This window comes from Triturus cristatus, chromosome 10 (assembly GCF_964204655.1).
Source record: "Triturus cristatus chromosome 10, aTriCri1.1, whole genome shotgun sequence".
NCBI classification, from domain to species: Eukaryota; Metazoa; Chordata; class Amphibia; order Caudata; family Salamandridae; genus Triturus; species Triturus cristatus.
In genome coordinates this window covers 132,279,153-132,300,727 of record NC_140593.1, presented here as the reverse complement: position 1 = coordinate 132,300,727, position 21,575 = coordinate 132,279,153, and the positions used below count along the sequence as shown (strand labels likewise).

The 21,575-nt window shown below is 39.6% G+C and overlaps 1 protein-coding gene across 5 annotated transcripts in view; it reads right to left on the bottom strand.

The window, feature by feature from the left end:
- NOD1 (nucleotide binding oligomerization domain containing 1) overlaps nucleotides 1-21,575 on the bottom strand; it is a 559,036-nt gene that overhangs the window by 307,068 nt on the left and 230,393 nt on the right. For all 5 annotated transcript variants that reach the window (XR_014970015.1, XR_014970014.1, XM_085630630.1 and 2 more), the window contains 4 exons: nucleotides 20,876-20,959; nucleotides 11,238-11,321; nucleotides 8,496-8,579; nucleotides 4,251-4,334 (listed from right to left, as the gene is read on the bottom strand). Coding sequence is in view for 3 of the 5 variants with exons in the window: in XM_085630630.1 (XP_085486756.1) it covers nucleotides 4,251-4,334; nucleotides 8,496-8,579; nucleotides 11,238-11,321; nucleotides 20,876-20,959 (336 nt within the window). In the remaining 2 variants the exon portion in view is untranslated. The remainder of the gene's footprint in view (nucleotides 1-4,250; nucleotides 4,335-8,495; nucleotides 8,580-11,237; nucleotides 11,322-20,875; nucleotides 20,960-21,575) is intronic.

The window sequence follows — 21,575 nt, the reverse complement described above, 5'->3', positions numbered from 1 at the left end:
GTGCAGGGTGCGCAATTTCCACATGAGTGCGTGGGTAACCGCTGCCCAGCATGTAACACCATTTGAAGCACAAACACGAGTTTTCACTTGAAACAGGATTAGCCCAGTAGTATTTAACAGTGAAGAAGAAGGAACCAGTTCCAATTGGGATTTTTCATTAATAAAACATCGATCCACACCCTCCGCTAGTTACAAAGTCTGGTGCCACAATTTATGTTCTCCACGTGTGGTTGTGAATCTGCTACTGATATATGAGTATGGAACACTTTTCTTTGCTTTGTTTTTTTGCAAACACCAAGGTAGATTGTATAAAACGTGATGCATTGTTAAGGTTATGAATTGCTTGAAGGCTTCGCGTATAACTTTCCGGTCATCCTGTTTATGGCCCAAAATGTTGCCCGACATGGGATGCAACATAAACATTTGGCTGGAGGCTCTATGTATCGGAGAAGGGCCTCAAACCTTCACCCATGTCATGTGTCCTTCTTCGTCAATGGGCGCATGCCTGTGTGGGTAGCACCCACTGTAGTCAGCGGAGTCCGATACTGCAGCAAGTAGACGGTCAGTCATTTATTGGACTTGATGTGTTGCCTAATTGGTCGGAAACCCTTAGCCTCCTTTCAGCTGTTGTGTATATTTGAGTTTTCCACCCAATGAGGGTGGTCGCAGTTGGTTGAGACCACTCGGGTTGAGAAACCATCCGTTCACGTTGGGGAAGCTGCCGCTGGAGTAGAAAATCAACTTGATCGGCAGAAAGAAGCAGCGGCCTCTTGCGCTGCGCATGGTGCCGTTTGTACAGACACCAGGCGCTAAAAATCAGCACGAACGGCATGACCTAATGCACTCTGCTGCTTGCAGAACTCCATGTAGCGTGGCAGAGTTTTTTGTTTACTTACTTCACCGAGGCTTAATTCTGTTGCAGTAGTCTTTTAACCTTGGATTAGGAGCCATAAAATGCTCACCACAACAGACATCCAAGCACCTCTCAAACTATAGGACAACAATTGCTGAAATAGTGACTGAAATTAAATTATGATGGTTAAGGGGAGTTGACAAGCGGTTCAACAGATTAATTCAAGATGGCTACATAGTTGTCTGGCTTCTCATTCTCTCTGTTACATTCATCATGTGTTATGAGCTCACGCGCAAGAAAGGTAACCTAGAACTCTGCAGACACAAGCAACCTTGGCAGGGAAATTGTTGATGGATCTCACCAAGGCCCTTTTGTAGATGCATCTATTGACTAAACTTTACAATTCTCTACATAGACAATTAAAGGACAATTTCGTGCCTACCAGAAGCAATACATTTGGCCTTTTCAACTCAGAATTGTATGGGGGAAATTATATTTACAATCATATCAAGTAAGATGCATGTTCAACATCTATAAATCAAAAATACAGGGCTATTTATAAATTATTATGACAGTTCTAGTCATAAATATGAATTCTAATGAGGCACAACAGTAATCTCTTCCTAAAGAACCTTCATCGGGTTTCACCTCGATGTGACTTCTGTTCCATCCAAGACTTCATTCAATTGACGTTCATTCGTACCAGCACCAATATAACCCTTATATAGTTTATGCGCCAATATAGAACTCTTACTTATTCTCACCGACAGCGGCCGCCCTGCTATGTCAGACCATGGTCCATTACTGCGCGCTTTGGACACATATTGCTCGAAGGTGAGAATGAATCAGTGAAGACTCATCTCTGCACCTTTGAAGGTCAGGGTCATGACCTTCAGCTCTTTAATTACCACAGTTTTATCATTGCATGATCCTGAAGACATACCAGGGCCCAAAGCTCAGGACAAATACAAAGCAACAGAAGATAATTCCAAATGACTATAAAATAACTATAAAAAGAAAAATGCAAGATTATTTTAAATCGAATGGAGTCAGCATCCATTGACCTCGGTCTCCTTTTTTGAAAAATGAACTGCACAACATCACTTCTGTGAATGAGCTCACACCATAAGCAAAAAGGCAAATATCTATCTAGTAAGAAGGAGTGGTGAGTTAAATGCACATTAAAGAAGGATGGGGAGGTTATTGTGTGGTTAACTGTGAACTCGGAAGAATGTAAAAGATGGAAGGATGAATGGATGGGTGGATGGATGGATGGATGGGTGGATGAATGTTTGGATGGATGAGTGGATGTGTGGATGGATGGATGTTTGGATTTGCGGATGGAAGGATGTGTGGACAGGTGGATTGATGGAAAGTGTACAAAATAACAAGCATTGGCATAGCCAATAGGTCTTGCCTTTGGGACCTTATAAGTGTTTAGCCATTTAACAGTTTCTCACTCAACAGTAAAGCGAGTTTGTTTTGCCGCATTTATGAGGTGGGACATTGTACAGAAACCAGGTGCCCCGAATCACCAATGTTCACAGGTTTACCATACTTTACACCGACTCTTCAGAGATGCAAGCTGGGGCAGTCAAAGAGAAGCAGACCCACGCCAACCTGCAATCATTTCCTGTCTGCAGTGATTTCCTTCCTGCTAGCCACAAGTGGAACAGGCTCCGGGTGCAAGCGTTGCGACGTGTCTTCCTACAGCGGGCAACTCATTTCTGTTCCGCGCTCTGAGTCCGAGGCCGACGTATGAATGCAGTTTGGCTGTGAGGAAGAGGGCGAGGGGGAGCCGGGGCGCCCTCTCTGCACTGTGGGGTTAGATTTAGCAAGGTTTGGTGCACCGAGCATCGGAGGCGCACCTGTGACAAGGAGGTGAGGTTGTGGCGCACATGTCTCCAGGCCATACCACCTGTTGTTTCCTAGCAACTTCTGTGTTGCCAACACGAGGGGGGCAATAAAAACAACAAACTCTTTACAATGATTTACATTACTTAAAAATCGAATTGAGTGCAGGACAAGGTGTGTCCTGACCTGTCTTTCCTGCTAGGAATACCAAGTCCGCTCTATATAAAAAACGCAAAAAAGAAACAAAGGAATTAAATAAACGGCATAAAAATAAGCAACTCTTTAGATCCATGTTTGCTTTGCTGTCTTACTTCTGCCTTCATGACCCATCGGTAGTGTCCAGGTAGCTGCTGCCCAGCCCATCCTCACTGAGTCCTGTGTGGTAGTTGCTGTACCACAGCACCCTTGCTCACTCGTCTCCTGTCTCCGACAGCTGATAAAGGCCATGCTGGGCAGCCAGAGCACAACCTTTTTTGGTATTTGTTGCAGTTTTATTTTGCGGGAACTCAATCCAAAGGTATTCTCGCTCTTTACATGAGCATCAGTCACAATACACAAGGACACAATAATTTTTATGAATGAAGACACAGGAAAGCAAGTAAGTAGCAGGGTGGGTGGGTTTTCGTTTTGAGAAGGAATTAGAAAGACAGTGGCCAAATTGTAACATGTCATTCCGAATCCTGGGGTCAAATCCCAGAAATTACGCTTTATTAAACTACATGATCATTGTCATGTCCCCGTGCCTGTATCTTCAGGGCTGGGACACGTGGCCATGTACAGCGTTTACCTTGTGGGAGCGAGCAGCGGCGCCATCTGTTTCCAAAGCACAGGCGCGATAATTGCAAACAGATGGCGCCACTGCTCGCTCCCGCAAGGTAAACGCCGTACGTGCACAAGTGCTCATTGGAAACAGTGCAGTACATGCACAAGTTTCCGAAGTGATTCCAAGAGGTCACATTTCAACGCAGCGCTTGCGTGCTGCGTATGCGAGACCTAATAAACGGTGTAACCAGATTGAAATATTACAGACTGTAATTAAGCCCAAGAAGATTCATGAAATTTAATGTAACACGTTTGGGATGCAGAGAATGTAGACTGGAAAGCTACAACTGTATCGAGAAGAATGCAATGAAAGATAAAGCAAGGCTGTGATAGACTTCATAACATCCTAAAACAAATGGGGATGGGGTTGTTTGTGGACAATTTCAATGATTTTTGAAATCATGGCTTTCATTTCATCACTTATTGTTTGCACAACCTACCCCAGTCATTTAAATATGCCACATTTTTGGAAAGAAAATGAGTTTTCCTTTAACATATTTATTTTTCTTGATGTCACCCCTCTACCAGTGTCAGATGGGTACATTGTTCAGCCACTCAGCCTGGCCCTAGTTTGTTATTTGTAATGACATGCGCAGTATTGTACTTCTCTGTAAGCCTGGCACGTGGCTGACTCTGCTGGAATTGTCCCTGATTTTAAGACCGCACACTGTACCTCTGCTCTTTTCCTGAAATCACTCCCAGGACAATACACAACAATTACCTCAGGTTGGTTAAGCTGGGGTGATTCCTCATTGCATCTGCAAACGCCTTCGCTCCTTCATCTCCGATCTTGTTTCCCCACATACTAAAATAAAGTAAGAAAAGCAAAGAGAACATATTTATTCATTCGAGGTTTGTGACCAGTTGGGCAACCTTTCATCTGTATTGATTAATCAGGCAAACGTTGCTTTAGGTCTTAATTTTGGATTTTGTGCATTTATGTGGCCAAATAGGGTCGGTAATGTTTGTGAGCCAAAATTGATAGAAGAGTTGTAATCAGGGCCACTGGAATTATGCAATTGTGCTGCCGCAGTGATTTTTGCACAACTCTTTATTTGCCGCTTTTGCCACATAATCCATCATCTGCCATATCATCTGCAGATTTTAACAAAAAAACTTTTGTTTCTAGTTCAAACGGCTCAAAAGTTCATAAAAATGCAGTGACATGTGTTGCCGCACAGTGGATGGTCCTTTGCAAAGGTTGACTGGTCACCTTTCTTTAGCTCATTGCTATATTTGTGTGTTAAACTGGCACTAATGAGGTGCAACCAATGCCCAGAAAGAGTTAACAAGTGCAAAAATGATGAAGTAATAGTGTCACAAAATATGTAACATAAGGCCTCATAATTTGCCTTTTCTTGCCGCATAATTACTCAACCCTGCATAATTTGACCCTCCCTGGCTGTAAAATTCCAGTGGCCCTTGCTATAATATACATTTATGTTTATCTCTAAGAGTTTACATTTTCAAAAAGTCAAGGGCCAGATGTACGACCATTTTTGCCTGCTCAAATGGGTTTGCAAACCCGTTTGTGCATGCAAAAATGGCATGGGGTATGTACAAACACTATTTTGCAAGTCGCAATTTTTTGCGACTCGCAAACTTGGGTTTTGCGACTCGCTATTAGGAAGTGGCTTTCCCTTCCTAATAGCGAAAGCAGCTCTATGTACAAATGTTTTGTGACCGCAATTGCGGTTGCAAAACTCACGCAAATTACCACCCTCTTCAACAGGGTGGTAATGGGGTCTCAAAAGGGAAGGGGACCCCTTCCCCTTTGTGAACACAGGGGAAAATATTTTTAAAGGGCAGGCAGTGGTACCAGGGACCAGTGCCTGCCCTAAAAAATGAAACAAAAACATTACATTTTCTTTTCTTTAAATGCAATCCATTTTCCTTAAAGGAAAACGGGGTGCATTTTTTAAAAAACTGCTTTTTTTAAAAGCAGTCACAGACATGGTGGTCTGCTGAGCCCAGCAGGCCACCATACATGGGTGGGCCTGCCATTCCTAATGGGGGTCGCAAACTGCGAGAGGCTCATTAATATTCATGAGCCTCTCTATTTGCGACCCCATTGGGAATCACTAACCGTGTGTAACACAATGTTGTACATCCAAAATAGTGCCTCACAAGTTGCAAGTTGCAAAAGACTCGCAATTTGCGCGGCGCTATTTTGGCCGTCGTACATATTGCCCCCAAGTCCTCTGAGTGACAGAAATGTTATTATTTACCATCCTATGATATGCATTGCACCGAGCTTTGAGGGTGCATTAGAGATTACATTCCAATCAGAGAAGGCAATATTTGAGGAGCCAGCAGTCACCATGGTGTGGCATGGTGGAGGTGGTCTTTTAATTTTCTTTGCTGTTTGAATGACATGCACTCTCAAAGAGTAGAATAAGGGACCAAGAAGAGGGTCTCATCTCTGGCCTCATCAATCCCCTGTGCCAGTGGAAGCAGATACTAGGGTCAATGGTCCTCAAACAAGCTAAATGGCTTTCCTTTGTCTCCTGTTTCTGGCATGCCACATGCCTCCCTTTTCAACCTGTCATCTCATCCTGCATACCCTTGGCTTCAGCCAATAGACCCTGCTCATCCCTGGTCCTACAATTTGGCATACCTGCTGGACTCTGCAACATACAGTGCCTCCCATTCAGCATTGCTTTCTAGGCGCTGCTCACACCCAACCATTATCTTGATCATAGCATACAACCTTGCCTGACCCAGGCCCTCTTCTTTGGCAAGGCTCAAGCGAGCTGCTCTTTCTGGCACCTCCCCGAGGGTGGACAAACTGAGCCCTATTCACAGATAACAGGCTAAAATGTAGCCTTGAATTAAGTCAAGCACCAGACATGGTCGCCACTGGTACTACAACACACTCACATAAAAATCAATGGAGGGAGGCAATAACACTTAACAATTAACACCATAAAGCAAGAATATACAATTAATTAAGATTCGTTTTAAAGTTTATATATTGTACAATAATTTGTATGAAAAAGATAATTTATTCCAATTAATTTACATTTTAATATAGCAACATTTATTTTGCCACTCATTAAATGTAAAACGACTTTACTCTCACAGATAACGCAATTAAAAAAGGAATTCTCTTTTTAAAATGAATTAAAAACATGATCTACAATGAATTTTGTAATAAAATTAATATAAAGTGTAGCGTTTGGGGCAGTAAGTGATTTGAAAGTAGTGTTCATATAATTATATATTGTTTAAAATATTGCAGCTAAATTAAATTTGAATGTAGTAAAATGTTAATTTTAGGAGGTAGTGTGTGCCTTTTTATGGTTGTAGTCCAAGGTGAATAGTAATTGGTGAAATCATTTTATTTTTCATATTTTTAATTTACTTTAAAACATTTTTTCTTTTTTTTTTACAAACATATATAAGGTCCTAAAGGCGAGACCGATTGCATTGCAAATGCTTGTTTTTTCTTTACGAAGACAAAAGGAAAATTACTACTAGTAACTTTCCTGTCATAAAATGGGTTGTGTAGGCTCCAGACCATCATTTGAGGAAGTGGATTCTCGCAAACCTAAATCTAGGTGTAAACCTTCACTCTGAAATTAAGAATCACACCAAAATGGATGATTTGCACCTAGCTGAACAATGTATTAGGATAACTACACATGAAAATTTATCTTTGTGTTTGCATGAGAAAGTAAGAGAGTGAGAGAGAGAGAGGTTCTGTGGGAAAGGTATTCTGCATGTGAGATTTGTCTGCTTGTCAAAAGTCTGTTTCTCGGAGAGATTGACAGGTTTTGATATAAGTAAAACAGTTTTGATGATGTAGATTGTGTGTAAGAGAGTGAGTGGTAATAAGAATGACAGCAACTGTGCATGTCAAGGAGGGATTAAGTGCATGACTCAAATTACATGAGCATGTGCAGGAGACTACTTGTGCGTGCTTTTATGACATTATGTGTGAACATAACGGGTGTGGGTGAGGGGCAGAGCATGCATGCAAGGTATCAGTGAACATGTGGGGGCAAAGGGTGCAGGAAGTTTGGCATGGGGAGTACACTATTTCTATTTCCCATGTGATACCAATACTCCTGAACCAACCCGGATTCGATTTAGAAAATATTTTGTTTGAATAACACAAAAGCAAAGTAGTTGAAATTGTTAACATTCAGAACTGGCATTAACAACTAACATTCAGAACTAACATTAACAATTAATATTCCAAACTTCCAAGCTAAGATATTGAGGTTTCACAATTTCACCCTGAACAGTAAATATCTGTTTCTTGTTAGTAATTCATATTACACTTCACAATCTATGCAAATCACATGTAAAGGATGTACTGAAAAGAAGAGTATCCTTTACTGCACAGGTTTTTAAAATCAAAATATTCCAACAACATTTTATTCTAAAACCACATATGATATACTATTTCTAACTAATTAAGACATACTTATATTTGTTCTTTCACCATTCTTGTAGATTTCACATCTGGTATAATGAATTTAAAATTTCAATTTAAAGAAAAAAGGTAATCAATTTGCAGTTGGTTTAAGTATACAATCTCATTTTATTTTTGCTACAGTAATTTGAGATTACATTTTCCACACACATTTCCTAATCCTTCCTGTTCCATAAGTTTAGGTCAATAACACTTCTGTTAAACAAATAGATCATATCTCTTATGTTTGAATTGAAAATGGTCAAACAGATACCATATTGTTTTTCCTTCTGATTCAAGACAGATCCTTTAAGTGTGTTTTAACAATAGGGAAACTTCTGGTAATGTTTTGAGAAATCTGCATTCATGAAATCTTCTGGCATAAGGCTCTGAGTTTTCTCAAGCGGAAAAGACAGAATTCAATCATAAACTATTATGTATATTTTCCTTCTAGCAAGCCATTATGGTCTCTGCTGTGTAGACTACATTTTAATAGTTAACAGTGGAAAAAATACAAAAGTTTTAAATATGGGTGATATCACTTACCCGATATCAAAGATGGACTTGCTCTTCTGTATGGCATGGGCCAGGCATTTTCCTCCTTCGCTGGTTATTTTGTTGCAGCCGATCCTGACAAAAAGTGATTCAAAATTACATTGAACATCCAGTTTAAACAAAACTTACTGGATTAGTGAATGTGCAAACAAAGTAGATTGGTGAAAAATGAGTCTGGTTTGCAGGTTTGTACGCATGAAGGTGTTAAAGGAAGATCTTTTGTGAGAGTTAAGGGCAGAGAAATGTTCGTGTTTGGGACAAAACACTGTGTGCATATTATCTCGGTACATATGTAATATGTATGCATTCAGTGTGTGTGTGTGTGTGTGTGTTTGCACTGTGTGTATGCCTGTGTACATTGTGTGTGTTTCATTTTTCATCCCTACACAAAGGTTTACAAAATGCAATTGTTTCAAAAAGGTGGAGCAGGAGGGTTCAGTTTATTGCTCTGTGAAAGCCAGCATGTTGGTACTCTTAAGCAGAGTTTATTGCAAGTGTTAACACTACTGACAAGGTGTTTTATGGGTGCTCCAGGAAGGAGACAGCCCTGATAAGATATGGATCAGGAATCAAAGGCTATGTCTGTTTTCGTGTGAAACATGGCTTTATTCTTGTCTAGAACTTATGCAGCTTTTTCTTTTACAAGAATATGGTACAGCATGCCTTTGGGTTTTGATCCTAAAAAGGTGCTACACTAATCTGGGGCTATAATTCTTGCCGCAAAGCTAAACATCTTGTGGGTCTAACAAACTCAGTTGTGCCTACAAAAGATATGTCCTTATGTAATACAACTGGGTTTCATATGATATAACTGGTTTTCATATGAAGCGCTGTCATATCTTTAGGGTAAGTTCACGCTATATAAACAGGACACGCAGCATCGCGTCGCGTGCAGAGCTTCAAAGACAGCTCCCCACACACAGGCCCAGCTTGCAAACTGCAGCACCCTGGGGCTGCTGCTGGGTTCAGCCTGTTTATGTTCAATTGCATGTGTGTGGGAACATTGTGTGCATGTTATATGGGAACCTAGGTAATATGTGTGCATTCATTTGGTGTGTACATTGTGTGTGTGTGTGTGTATACTCTATATATGCATGTGTACCTTCTGGTTGTCTATGGCATTTTTCTTGCAAACAAAAAATAAAAATTCCTTTTATAATGCAACTGGTGTGCATATGAAGCAGTCCAATGCCTTCAGGTTAACTACCTACCAACACAAACTACCTACCTTTACATACTTGTACAAGGTACAAATACACCTTGCAACTCTTCTCCCAAACAACCCTACCACAACGCCCTCCATATCTATCTCTCACCACAATTTCATTCTCTCACACACTAATCCACCATTTATTATATTAATTCACTCTATGTCTTTCTACACACTTTCAATGCCATTACTAATTAAATAATAACTACAAACACATACTCTGCTCCTCTTCTTTCGCAATCTTCAACATAAACAACCACAACTTCTTTATACATCTGTAACATTCGCTCCCCTTCTAGCTCTCTTTCTCACACACTATTTATACTACTTTATGAAAAATTCATTCACCACTTCATACACAAACTACCTGACCCTCTCAATCTCACTTTCTATTTTATACAGCTCTCACCCCTATCTATTCACACACCACACAATTGCACACAACACAATTCAAATTCAAACAACATACATCCACTACAAACAACATACATCCACTACAGTACAAACAAAACAAAATAAGTAAAAAAACATTCTTATTTACAACACCAATAGTTCTACCTTTAACAAATATTAGACCGATTGCAGTGCAAATGCTTGTTGTATTTCAGATATCCAATAGTGTATAAATCTTGGCAACATATTGATGTAAAAAATAGCTACTTTGATATATTTTAAGGTAGTAGGCATTCTCCTTTTTCTGGATGACCCTCATACCTTAGCCCTTCTTGTTCCCTATCCCATTGATGGTTTTTTAAATATTTTTATTTTTGTACTAGCAATCTTTTGTCATTGCTATTGCTGTTCCTTCTTGTTTTTTTCAAACTTTCTGCCACCTTTCACCATCTCATAAGGTGGATTTTTGCACAATGGTGCTTTTCTCCGATAAAATAAAGTTACTTTTCTGATAGTAAAAACACCCATTGGATAAAAAACTTGCTTTTAATTGCAGAACCTTTCTTTTATTTCTTTCACCGAGCACCCAGCCAAACTCATTCAAATACATATTGGCTCAACCACTCGCTTATTTGCTTTTATAGTCTGAATAACAAGATGGCTGGCCCTATCACTTAGTCATTTGGGATTTTTCAACACATCATAGATGCTATATTATGAGATGCTGTGTTATAGTATGAGATTTTTTATTAACCATGCATATTGCAATAAGGGGGCTATGAAAGAAAATCAGCTGTAGATGCCTAGCAAATGTGTGGGTATCAAAGGGGTGTAATAGCCCATGAATATGAGGAAATGACTCCGATCTGACAGTGGTGATTGGCACACTTAGCTGAGGTAACTTCAGTAGTATCAATATGTGCAGATAAAATACTGGCACAATCGATGGTTGCGCATAATTCTGGCATCCTGTACATATTACCGGACTGTGAGGAGGATATGCAATTTGTGTGCCACTTTCGAAAATGTGGGATAAGTCAGTCTGTGTCCTGAGTCATCACTCAATCACATCCATACATCCACACACCACTGCTACTCCAAGGTTTCTTCAGATAGAAGACTCCACTTACTTGAGATATTTCAGCTTTGTGCATCCTTCAATGATGTCTGAAACATATTTGGCACCGACATCTGTGATAAGGTTGTTGTATAACCTGAACGAGAAAATACATGGAGAGAAACAAGTCACTCGACATGAGACTGGGGCAATATAAAATATGCTAAAACACTTTCAGAAATGTGTAGAGCTCTCCATTCAGAAACATACTGATATATAGGGATCAAAAGCATAGGTGTGCCATGTACCAAGATTGTGTGTGGGAAGCACCAATACTACAGCATATTAGTGAGCAAAGGTCTGCCAAATATTACAAAATACTGCTGTGATAACTATATCTGTCTATCCCATGAGACAGTGAGCAGACCTTGCAAAATCTACTGGCCCCAGTCAGACTGTATCAGGGTGAGCTATATTTTGGGCCTACTGGCCCTGCATGAGAACTCCAGCTGGCAAAGAGCAGGTGTTCTGTTCATTGGGAAAGTGAATGAGCAATAAAAAATAATTTGAATCTTCTTTTTATCTCCTCACATTTGCTGGGCAAAGAAAGAGGTGAAAGGTCAGCGTATGTCTTCTTACAAACTGCTTTTATCTTTTTTTAATTGCAAAGTTAAGAAGCGTTTGTAAAGTGGACTGAATAGTGCTGGACACACAACAGTTAAATAGCTTCTAAATGAAGTGTGCAATTGTTTCAAAAAATGTTTCAGTTATTAGGAAAGCACTTTTTTGCAATTCTAAAGTAAGATGTAAACAAACATTTTGATAGGATCAAAACAAATCGGAATAATTTACTTGGTGATGTGCAAATGATAAATATTTGTTGAACCTAGATTGCCACACATTACCTTTTGTACTCTATATGGATTTATCAGGAAAACTGCATGGCAGTGGGAAACTCGGTGGCCATTTCAATCAAAAAAAGTCTGTCTAGAAATGGCAGCGTACTTCCACATGATTCTTTAGTATTTTTATTTTTAAGTGACAGCCTTTTTAAGATGAACTGAGAAACATTCCTGTCCCTGCCCTGAAGGCAAATCCATTAGGGAACTAAGAGCAGAGTCAGGTGTCATATTAACTGTATAGGTGGGGTAGATTTTTAGTATACATGGAGCAAAATCTCAGTATATTAAATCAAACAAAAGAGTTTTGTTTTGTACAGCAGACATGCTGAACCCACATATTTCAAGATGCTAACGTTTGTAATGATGAAGGAAAAGCAACTCAGTGAAATCAAATATTTGACTAGTAACACACAAGTTGAGACAAGTTTATTGGTCAAACGAATTACAGTAGGTTGAGTAGATTATTTGAGTCACTAGAACAGCAGACCAGGAATCAATTTTCTGATTTTTTGGGGCCTGGTGAGAGAGAGTTTGCGGAATAGAGTGCGAGAGAGAGAGACGGGCAATAAAGGGTGCACCATATAGACAGAACTAGAGGCAGAGTAAGTGGGTGAGTGAGTACGGATGAGAGAAAGTGACAGTGAGGAGAAGAAAGTAAGGAAGCATAATAAAGGACACAAAACACAAATATAAGAGAAAACGAATTTATGAGGGTAAAAGAAAGACAATAAGAAAGGATGAGAAAATGAGAGAGAACATGAGACAGAAAAGAGAGAGGGAATGTTGTAAAGTGAAACGTATGAAAAGAAAGAACAATTAAGCATGAGTAAGAGGATAAAAGATAGCAAAAGTGAATTAAAAAGAATGTGCATGTGTTTGTGAGAGTGTAAGAGAATGCAATACAAGTTTAGAGAGAGAGAGAGAAAAAGGCAAAATAAAACCGAAACAGACAAAGTAAATGGGAATCAGATGGAGAGAGTTAAAGATATGGATAGAAAAGGGACTAGAGAATAAGAGACAGAAAAAGTAGGTGGGAGAGAAAATTTGAGAGTTTTAGAAAAAGATATAGAAAAAGGTGATGCAAGGCAGAGCGAGAAAAGGAGATTGATAGAACAGAAAAGACAGTGAGAGAGGCAGAGAAAAAGAGAGAGTGAGGGAGTGACAGTAAGATAATATGTGAAAGAAATGTGAGACAGAGCTTGAAAGGGAGGGTAAGAGATAAAAGGCAGGAGAGAGAGAAAAAGAAAGACTGAGAAAGAGCAGAAGGGATCTGGATAAAGCATGAGAGAAAGAAGGCAAAGAGACAGAGTGAAGGAGAGCAATAAGCGGAGAGAGAGCGTAAATGATAGAGAGGAATAATTATCAGTTATATGGCAAATTGCTGCACTGCTAATGAAATAAATCATGAGAATGAAGGCTGAGCAGTTTGTTGGTGTCACGGAGATGGCATTAAAGGACCATGATTCAAAGTTACTTGTTTTAAACAATATACATTGCAGAGGGGATACCATACCCAGGTGTTTAAACTATCACAAAACATGAAATAAGACTAATAATTTAAAATGTGTCTACATTTTATGTATTACACACATCGGAGTGCAGTGCCTTTCCAATTATGTCACAGATGTTACTATAACAAAACTTTCCAGCAATTATGTTTTAGTCTCAGAAGCATGAAAATGGACCCAGTGCTGATTTGATTGAATGACATGCATGTTACAAGCAGATCTCTGCAGCAGCGTTCAAGCCACTGAGCTATCGTATACACTGCACGAAAGCAAGGTTGGGGCCTGGATCTATCAATGCGACGTCCTGATTCATTGGTGGTTGCTTGAATCAAACAATTAAATTAGGTAACACTTTGCTTATTGCCTGATCAATAAATGAGATTGACTATCTCTTCATAGAATGGCACAGTCACTCAGTGTGATTGGTTGGTCCTATAACCATTACCTTTCCAATCTTGAACCCTGGGTCTATGCTTTGAATAGTTTATTTGAGAAGTTGTGTACACCAAACATGTGGACTTCTGATTCAAAATCTGCAGTTTTAATATTGAATACTTCAATTTTCACCCCAAAAAGTATGGGGACAAAAAATTATCTGGAAAACTTTTTTGCCACCACCATTAGCTTGGTTTACTGTAGCTGAGCGCACTAATTTGGAGTACCTTTCCCCAGCGAGTGTCCACTATCATAGTTGTGAGAAAAACATAGAAAGTGCAATGCACAACATGAGAAAACAGCATATCTCTACACTAGAGTCAATGTCATGCCACACTAGTAAGTGTGAGATACAAACTTTGCTTGGGAATTGGTAGAGTAGGATACTTTCTCTACAACAAACATGGGTTCTATTCACAAAGGTTGCTCCCAGCTGTAAACAGATGTTTACGGCATAAAATATCTCATTTACACCTTCCAGGAATTCACAAAAGGATTCCTGGCACGCATACATCTCTTTACTATATGGCTTTCTCAAGGGAAACCCACTGTAGCAAATTCTATGGAAGTTGCGAAAGTCGGCTTTACAAGTTGTGTTTTCCCTGTAAGTGTACACAGAAGCATTCACAAACTCCAATCCAACCCATTCTCACCCTGGAAAGGGCCAGAGATTTACTCCAGGAATGGATCGTCCCCACATTTGAAGCATGTGTAGGGGTAGGCCTTGGAGAAAAATACTTCTCCCACAGAGAAAGAAAAATATATGCATTTGTAAAGCGGATTCCACTCCTCCTGTACTTCTACAGTTTTCAGATTCCCACACCGGGGTATAGAAAGCCCGTGGGATATGTGTTATAATATTCCCAGTAGTAGGTCTGGAAACCTGGTTCTAGCCCAGTTTTTCATGTTTACTTCTTGGAAGGTTTGTGAAAAGAAACAAATGTTATAAGTACATTCAGGAGGAGATGCAAATCTCCGCACATACCTTTTCATTTTATGGTGAATCTGGCCCATACATGGCAATAATCCTACATTTCACAATACTTTGCATGCGTGATACAATCTCCACACACCGAGTTCCAAGCCTGAGCTGTGATAGAGAACAGACAGTGTAACGAAGTAAGTAGAGCAGCACTTGACCCAGAAACTCAAAATCCCTGGGAGCTCATGTAATCTCAGGAGAACAAACAACCTCTCTCTTGAACTCCCTATGCTTAAGAAACAGAAATAGAGCTCTCTCTAGGAATATGCACTTCATGAGACATTCTATTAAGAAATGCTCCTTTCATCCCATTTTTTAAGTTAAAATAATAACTACCATTAATCCTCTAATACTAACTTGATAAGAGTGGTGACTTTTAGAACAGTTTTCTCCGAACCAACATATGTCCCGTTGAGCCATGTTCCAATTGCTATGCATAAATATTGAATTATCTATTAAAATTGCATACCTAATTAACGTTACATGTGCTACAGCCTTATAAAACCAATTTTATGTAAGAATTTTGGTTTCCGTAAGAAACAAAAAAATGTTTATGTTGATTTGTTAATATGATAATATAGAGACATAACTTAATATTGACATGATTTAGGGTAGGGCTGGACTTTAACTTAATTGAACAAATTATTTGAAATATAATTTAAAGGGAATTGGTGATAAAGTCGGGAACAGGCTTAGCATAGCGGTAAACTCAAGTGTTACATTTCCTTTTTAATAAAATCATGTAATTACATCCAATTTACTTTCCTACATTATCTGATTTGCAAGAAAACATCTTAATTTAAAATGTACCTGGATTTAAGATTTTGGTTTGAATTCCCATTTTTAGTTCTCGTCTATGCCTATCGCTACCAATTCTTTAAAAATCCAAAGAGTGGGCTTGGTTCATGAGGGAATATTTTACATGATGCAATATTCCCATGAGGGAATATTTTACATCTCACTCAACAGTACACTGAATCAGAATACATTACATAAGTTATCTCAAAGATGCATTATACACAGAAATCTGTAGTATTTTGTTTTGTTTTTCCCACACCAAAGGCTTTTTTTTAGTACTTTAGTTGGGATGCAAAACACAAGCCAGACTTAAAGGTTTTGTCAAGGTTTTTTTTACCCTATTTTTATTCAAGTGACTATCATTTAATTTAATGTATTTTAACATCATTAGGTTTAGACTAAGAGTTACAAGTTGAGCTTGAATTAGTTTGGAATTAAGGTTAAACGTTAGGGTTACACTTAGGGTTAGTAGAAGGGACACGGTCAGTTTTAGGGCAAGTGTTTTTGAAGAGGGTGTAATGTGGTGGTAGGTCAAAGTTAATAGGTTGAAGTATTGTAAAGGATGAAGTGGTGGTACTCTAATTTAATTATATATTGCCTTGTGTAGTATATAACTGATAACCATTTAAGAAATTGACTTCTATAAGAAAAGACATCCAGAGACACTCAGACAGGCTTTTATTTTTAACATTTCAAATATGGCAATGCCGTTCAGGTGGCTTTGCCCTGGAAGGTTGAAGTAGATTCCAAACAGAGCAATTGATTTGATGGCCATCAAATTTATTTTTACGTTTACTGAGAACCTATGATTTATCCATGTTTACGTTGAGCGACTTAGGGTCATCTGTGTATTTAATGGCACACTCGACTGGGACATGCTCCAAAGTAGACTACATTAATAGTGCTATGCTTTGCCTGTCATGCTGTTAATGCCTTAATTGAGGAACCAAGGAATTGGTTGCCTTCCTTCCATTTCCCAAATTGGTCTACACGATTTCAGGCAAGTTCCACTGAGGTTTAATGAGCTTTGTGTTAATGACAAGGAGCTTCCTGAAAAGAGGAGCTGAACTTCACCCTTCTTCCGAATACTTCTATCAAATCCTTGATGGGCTTTAATATAACAAAAATGAAATAAATCCACTGCTAGCACAATGTAGGTGCCTCCTGGTTATTTCCCAATGCGGATCTTTAATTATTGTGGGGCATGGCTGTCTTGGAATTCAACACAGGTTTACAGGTGCAGTTTACCATCAGACATCACAAGGTGGGAACAGATATAGACGCACCATTATTAATCTTTGCACAGCTTACATTTTCATAGGGATTTCTCTAAAACCAACTCAAAGCAGAACTATATCATTTCCAACATGTTAATCACGCCTAGCTTGTTGAAACTGGGGAGACTTGTTCTTTTCTTGCACTGATGGAGGAAACATGGGGCCCATGAACATCCTAAATGAAGTGACATTTGACACACGAGTTACGATGTCCAAATTTTTAACATTTCATGCATAAGCTTCCCTTCCATAACCATAACCATAACCACCTTCTCTTACACAACAACCTCGAGCAGAATTAACAACACACCCTGTTTTATTGCAGGCATCATTTGGATGTCTACGTTTTAGCTATTTGAAATGTTCTTCAATTATTTGTTGTTTTTACCGTGTGGAAGTCATTTTAATTTTTTGAAATTAGGAAGTTGGATGGGAGATACATGGTCTTGTCCATTTGCATGAAATGCAGTTTTATTATTTTATCAAATTCGTTTTCTTATTGTGTCAAATTTATTTTTAGCCTGACAGCATTTTCTTCTTTAGTAAATACGTTAAGAGGCAGTTTTGTCGTGGATTGTGCGGTCACAGCGTAGTCTTTTACGCTTCTGCTCGGCCTGTGCCCCTGGGCTCTGGCTACAAGACTCGATTTTTATTTCACTCCCTTGCAAAGGCTTGGAGCAGTTTTGATGGATGATGAAAGCAATGTTATCTTATTACAAGTTTAATGTAACTTAAGAATCTGGGCATGAACTCCGGCCAGAGAAAATCCAATTTGAATGACCGACATGCCAGGAATTTCTCTCAAGACTGAACAGTTTAAGAAGAAGGAAATGCACCTCACGTAAAAGGTTTGTTCGCTTCAATGCGAGAGAAAAACTGTCTGCTTCTCAAGGTGTGACCATAGGCAGAGCACTTACAAAAATATATGTCCAGTTAATAGCAATCATTGGATTTAGTCTACGATTGAGTTGAGCAGCTTCCATTTGTCTTCATTATTAGCACCCAGATATCTTTTTAGGGTAGACAAGAGACTTTCTTTCATTCACTCACTGTTGATCTCCTACATCAGTGAGGTCCTAGTAACATTTATTTGGTTCTCAGAAAGATATTTCTTCTCCCTGCGAAGCTTAACATTTGTCGGTTGCTGTTAACCCACGTTGCAGGATTTACAACATGACATTTTCTCCTGCAACATCACCCTGCAGACAACATGCCCAATTACAGAAAAGAGGCCTGTACTCCACCTAGGAGACTTCTCGCTTCAAATCCCCACCATCACTGAGCACCTGAGACCCAAGGATCTCTTGCTGCATTAAACAATCCACCTACATGCATTTGCAGCTCCTCTTGAGAAACAAAGCGAGTTGTACAGGGGCCCCCTGACTGATGCAATGAACACAATTGCAGACATAGAAACATCCCAACCTGGCCCATGGAGGGGTCTTCAAGGTATTCCCAAGATGCACATTTTTTCAGACTTTTGGGTTGTGAAGCAGAAAGCACAACCTGATTACATTGACCACATATCCCCACAATCACATGATGATTCAGGCAAAGCTAAGTCCTACTAAAGAGGATTGCAATGTTCCCTGAACCATTCTCAGAATACCATAACTGTCATCCTGGATGTTGGCATTCCCGGAGTCAGACATAGTAACCTGCTTGCCTTTGGGCAGCATTGTATTGAGGTCCTCGACTTCTCCACTAATATCGCCAGAATTTACATTGAGACTTCAATACATGAAATGATTCCAGCCAAGCCATCGTTAACAATCCTTCTCCCACTACTTTCAAGACTATCACAATGGAACATGCTTTTGACTTACCCATAGCCAGGAAGGCGACTCCTAGTGCCCATCATCCATGGCCTGGCAACTGGTCAAAGCTTCAATAACAATGCTCGCACCATATATCTGCCTGATTCTCAACGTATCCATGAAAAATTGAACAACCTGTACCTCTGTGAAATAGACACTAGGTCTGATAATAAAAAAGATATTCTAGATCACAGCCTTCTTGACACCTGCCTTTCATTCCCAAAATTCTAGAAAAAGAAGTAATGATCAAACAAGAACAGCTGCTGCATTATAACCTCCGTGATGATTGCCCATTTCCAGCCCGACCTCTCCACATCACCAAGACACTGCAACTAAATGTTCTGCGAGGTTATGATTGAGCACTGGTAAGGACAACTACCCCTCTTATTAATTTTTCAAGTTTTATTTGGTGTGAACTTGACCGGAGGGCATCGGAGCACTTTACAAAGATTGTACAGACAGTATTTACAAGGAATACAAAAGGAAAATAGTTTGCCAACATACAGCAATCTATCTATAAAGAAGTAATATACAAAAGGAGATGTAATAGGTGGTCAATGTAGTCTGGGGCAGCGCTGGTAGGATGTAACAGGGGTTGGCGGAATGAAGAGCAGTAGTTTTGGCCGTAGAGACATGGTCTTCGATGGCGGGGGGAGGTGCATCAGTGCGAGTCGAATATTTTAGAGGGTAGGTTCAGGTATTTGCTGAGAAGAAATAGTTTGAGGTTTTTCCTAAAGTATAGGTATGATTGGTTGTCACGTAGTTCTTGAAACAGAGTGTTCCAAATTCTGGGTGCATTCCCAGAGAAGGAACGGTTGTGTGATTTTTTTGCATTCAATTTGGGTGGAATCAGCAGCAGAGTGTTTGAGCTTTGCAGAAGTCTCTTTTGGCTAGCTTTTGACAGTTTGTTGGCAAGGTAACTTGGACTTCCAGTGTAGAGAGCTTTGAGAGTTATGCAGGCAGTTTCGAATAAGCTTCTCGCTTCAATTGGTAGCCAGTTGAGCTTATTAAGTTTCTTAAATCACAACACATGATATTTCCATTCAATACAATACTTTTGCATGGTGCTCCATTCAAATTCCAGAAGTCCTCAGGACTCTTCAATTATTCCATGACAAAACAAGATGGAAAAAATTAGAAGTATCCAACCACTTTGGGCAAGTTTTTGTTATTAGCACTTGAGCCACTATATATTGAATTTGGTGCGTCCCAAAACTGCTTCTATGGCAAACCAATTGCACTTTGTCAAATATAGCTACACAGAAATAGGTGGTGGTCTATTGACTCACTTTCAGTGTCCCCAGTGTTCCCCATTAATTCAATATAGTAACCCTAAGATGAAGAGTGACAAATGGGGGCCTTATGGGAGGTGATGCAGGGACGGAGGGAGGCGTGCTGTCACGTGTGAGCTTCCATCTCTGAATTGATGTTCAAGCGCACTGAATCGTGCAGCAATGACCCATCACATGACTACTCAAGACGCCGACTGGATGTGAATCTGTGCATACAACCTCTTTGCCCAGTACTATGCTCCTACTGGACAAAGTAGAGAATTGTCACAGAGAAAAGCTATGACTACACAGCGCTTAAACTCATTCCAGTTAATTTTGGGTTTGGGTCTTCCTAACCTGAAAATGAAACATTGGCCTTATATGAGTTTGAGTGATTGACTTATCTGGGTCTATGAGATTTTAAATACTTGAAAAAACTGCACAGTGAATTCCAGAAAACTGTCTGTAATTTGTATTTAAATGAACCAAGCAACTCATCTCCAATAGCTCTATATAAGTGTGTATTTGCGTTTCACATTAAATGAAGATGTTCTGCCTTATGAGTAATATTAAATGCAAGATCTGTTAAATGCGTGCTTTCAAAGTCTTAACATCGCTTCTAGGATGAACTGCTGGTATGGAACCTGACTGAGCATTAAATACAAAGCATCTGAAAAGCCACCACTTTTTCAAGAAAATGACATTATGACAAGCAACATACCCAAGAAATGTCAAGATGTTGTACTTCGTCAGCTCTTCAGACAGCACTTTCACTCCAAGGTCTGTGATCTGATTAACGCTAAGCCTGTGACAGAAAGAGAAGAAAACCCTTCAGAAATACATCGTCTTCATCGATTGACTGCTCTGCAGGCGGGAACGTCAATATGTAGTATACACCCGGGGCTCTCAGGGAAGCCGAGTCAGCAAATCATATGGGAGTTAACGGGGGAAATACGCTCAGCTCAATCATGGAACTACTCTCACACGTCGTATGAGCTGCTATCCAATTCAATTGACTGAAGGGGGTAAGAATAGGTCTACATTACTCAGTAGCTTGCTGAAAGATCAGAAAGTGTTCATTAGGATACCACAGGCTGCAATCCAAGATGGCTGCCAGCACTGACCATCCAGCACCTATCAGATGGTCTCTAAGAAATGAGTGGCTGATTCGTTTCCATTGCAACTCCTCAAGGTTAGGTGGCAGTGCAACCGAATCACTATTGGCATTAGCTGCCAAATGCCCTGGTAGTTTCTAAGGCGAGCTGTTGATATGTGTGAACCAGAAGCCTCAGGGCCTATTCGCCTGGAGGTTGATTTCCAGTTTATAATACATTTCTCTCTTTTTTTGGATGTCGAAGAGATTTCAAGAAATACATCTTACTGCTACAGTCATTGTTTCCCTGGAGTAGCTATGGAATTAT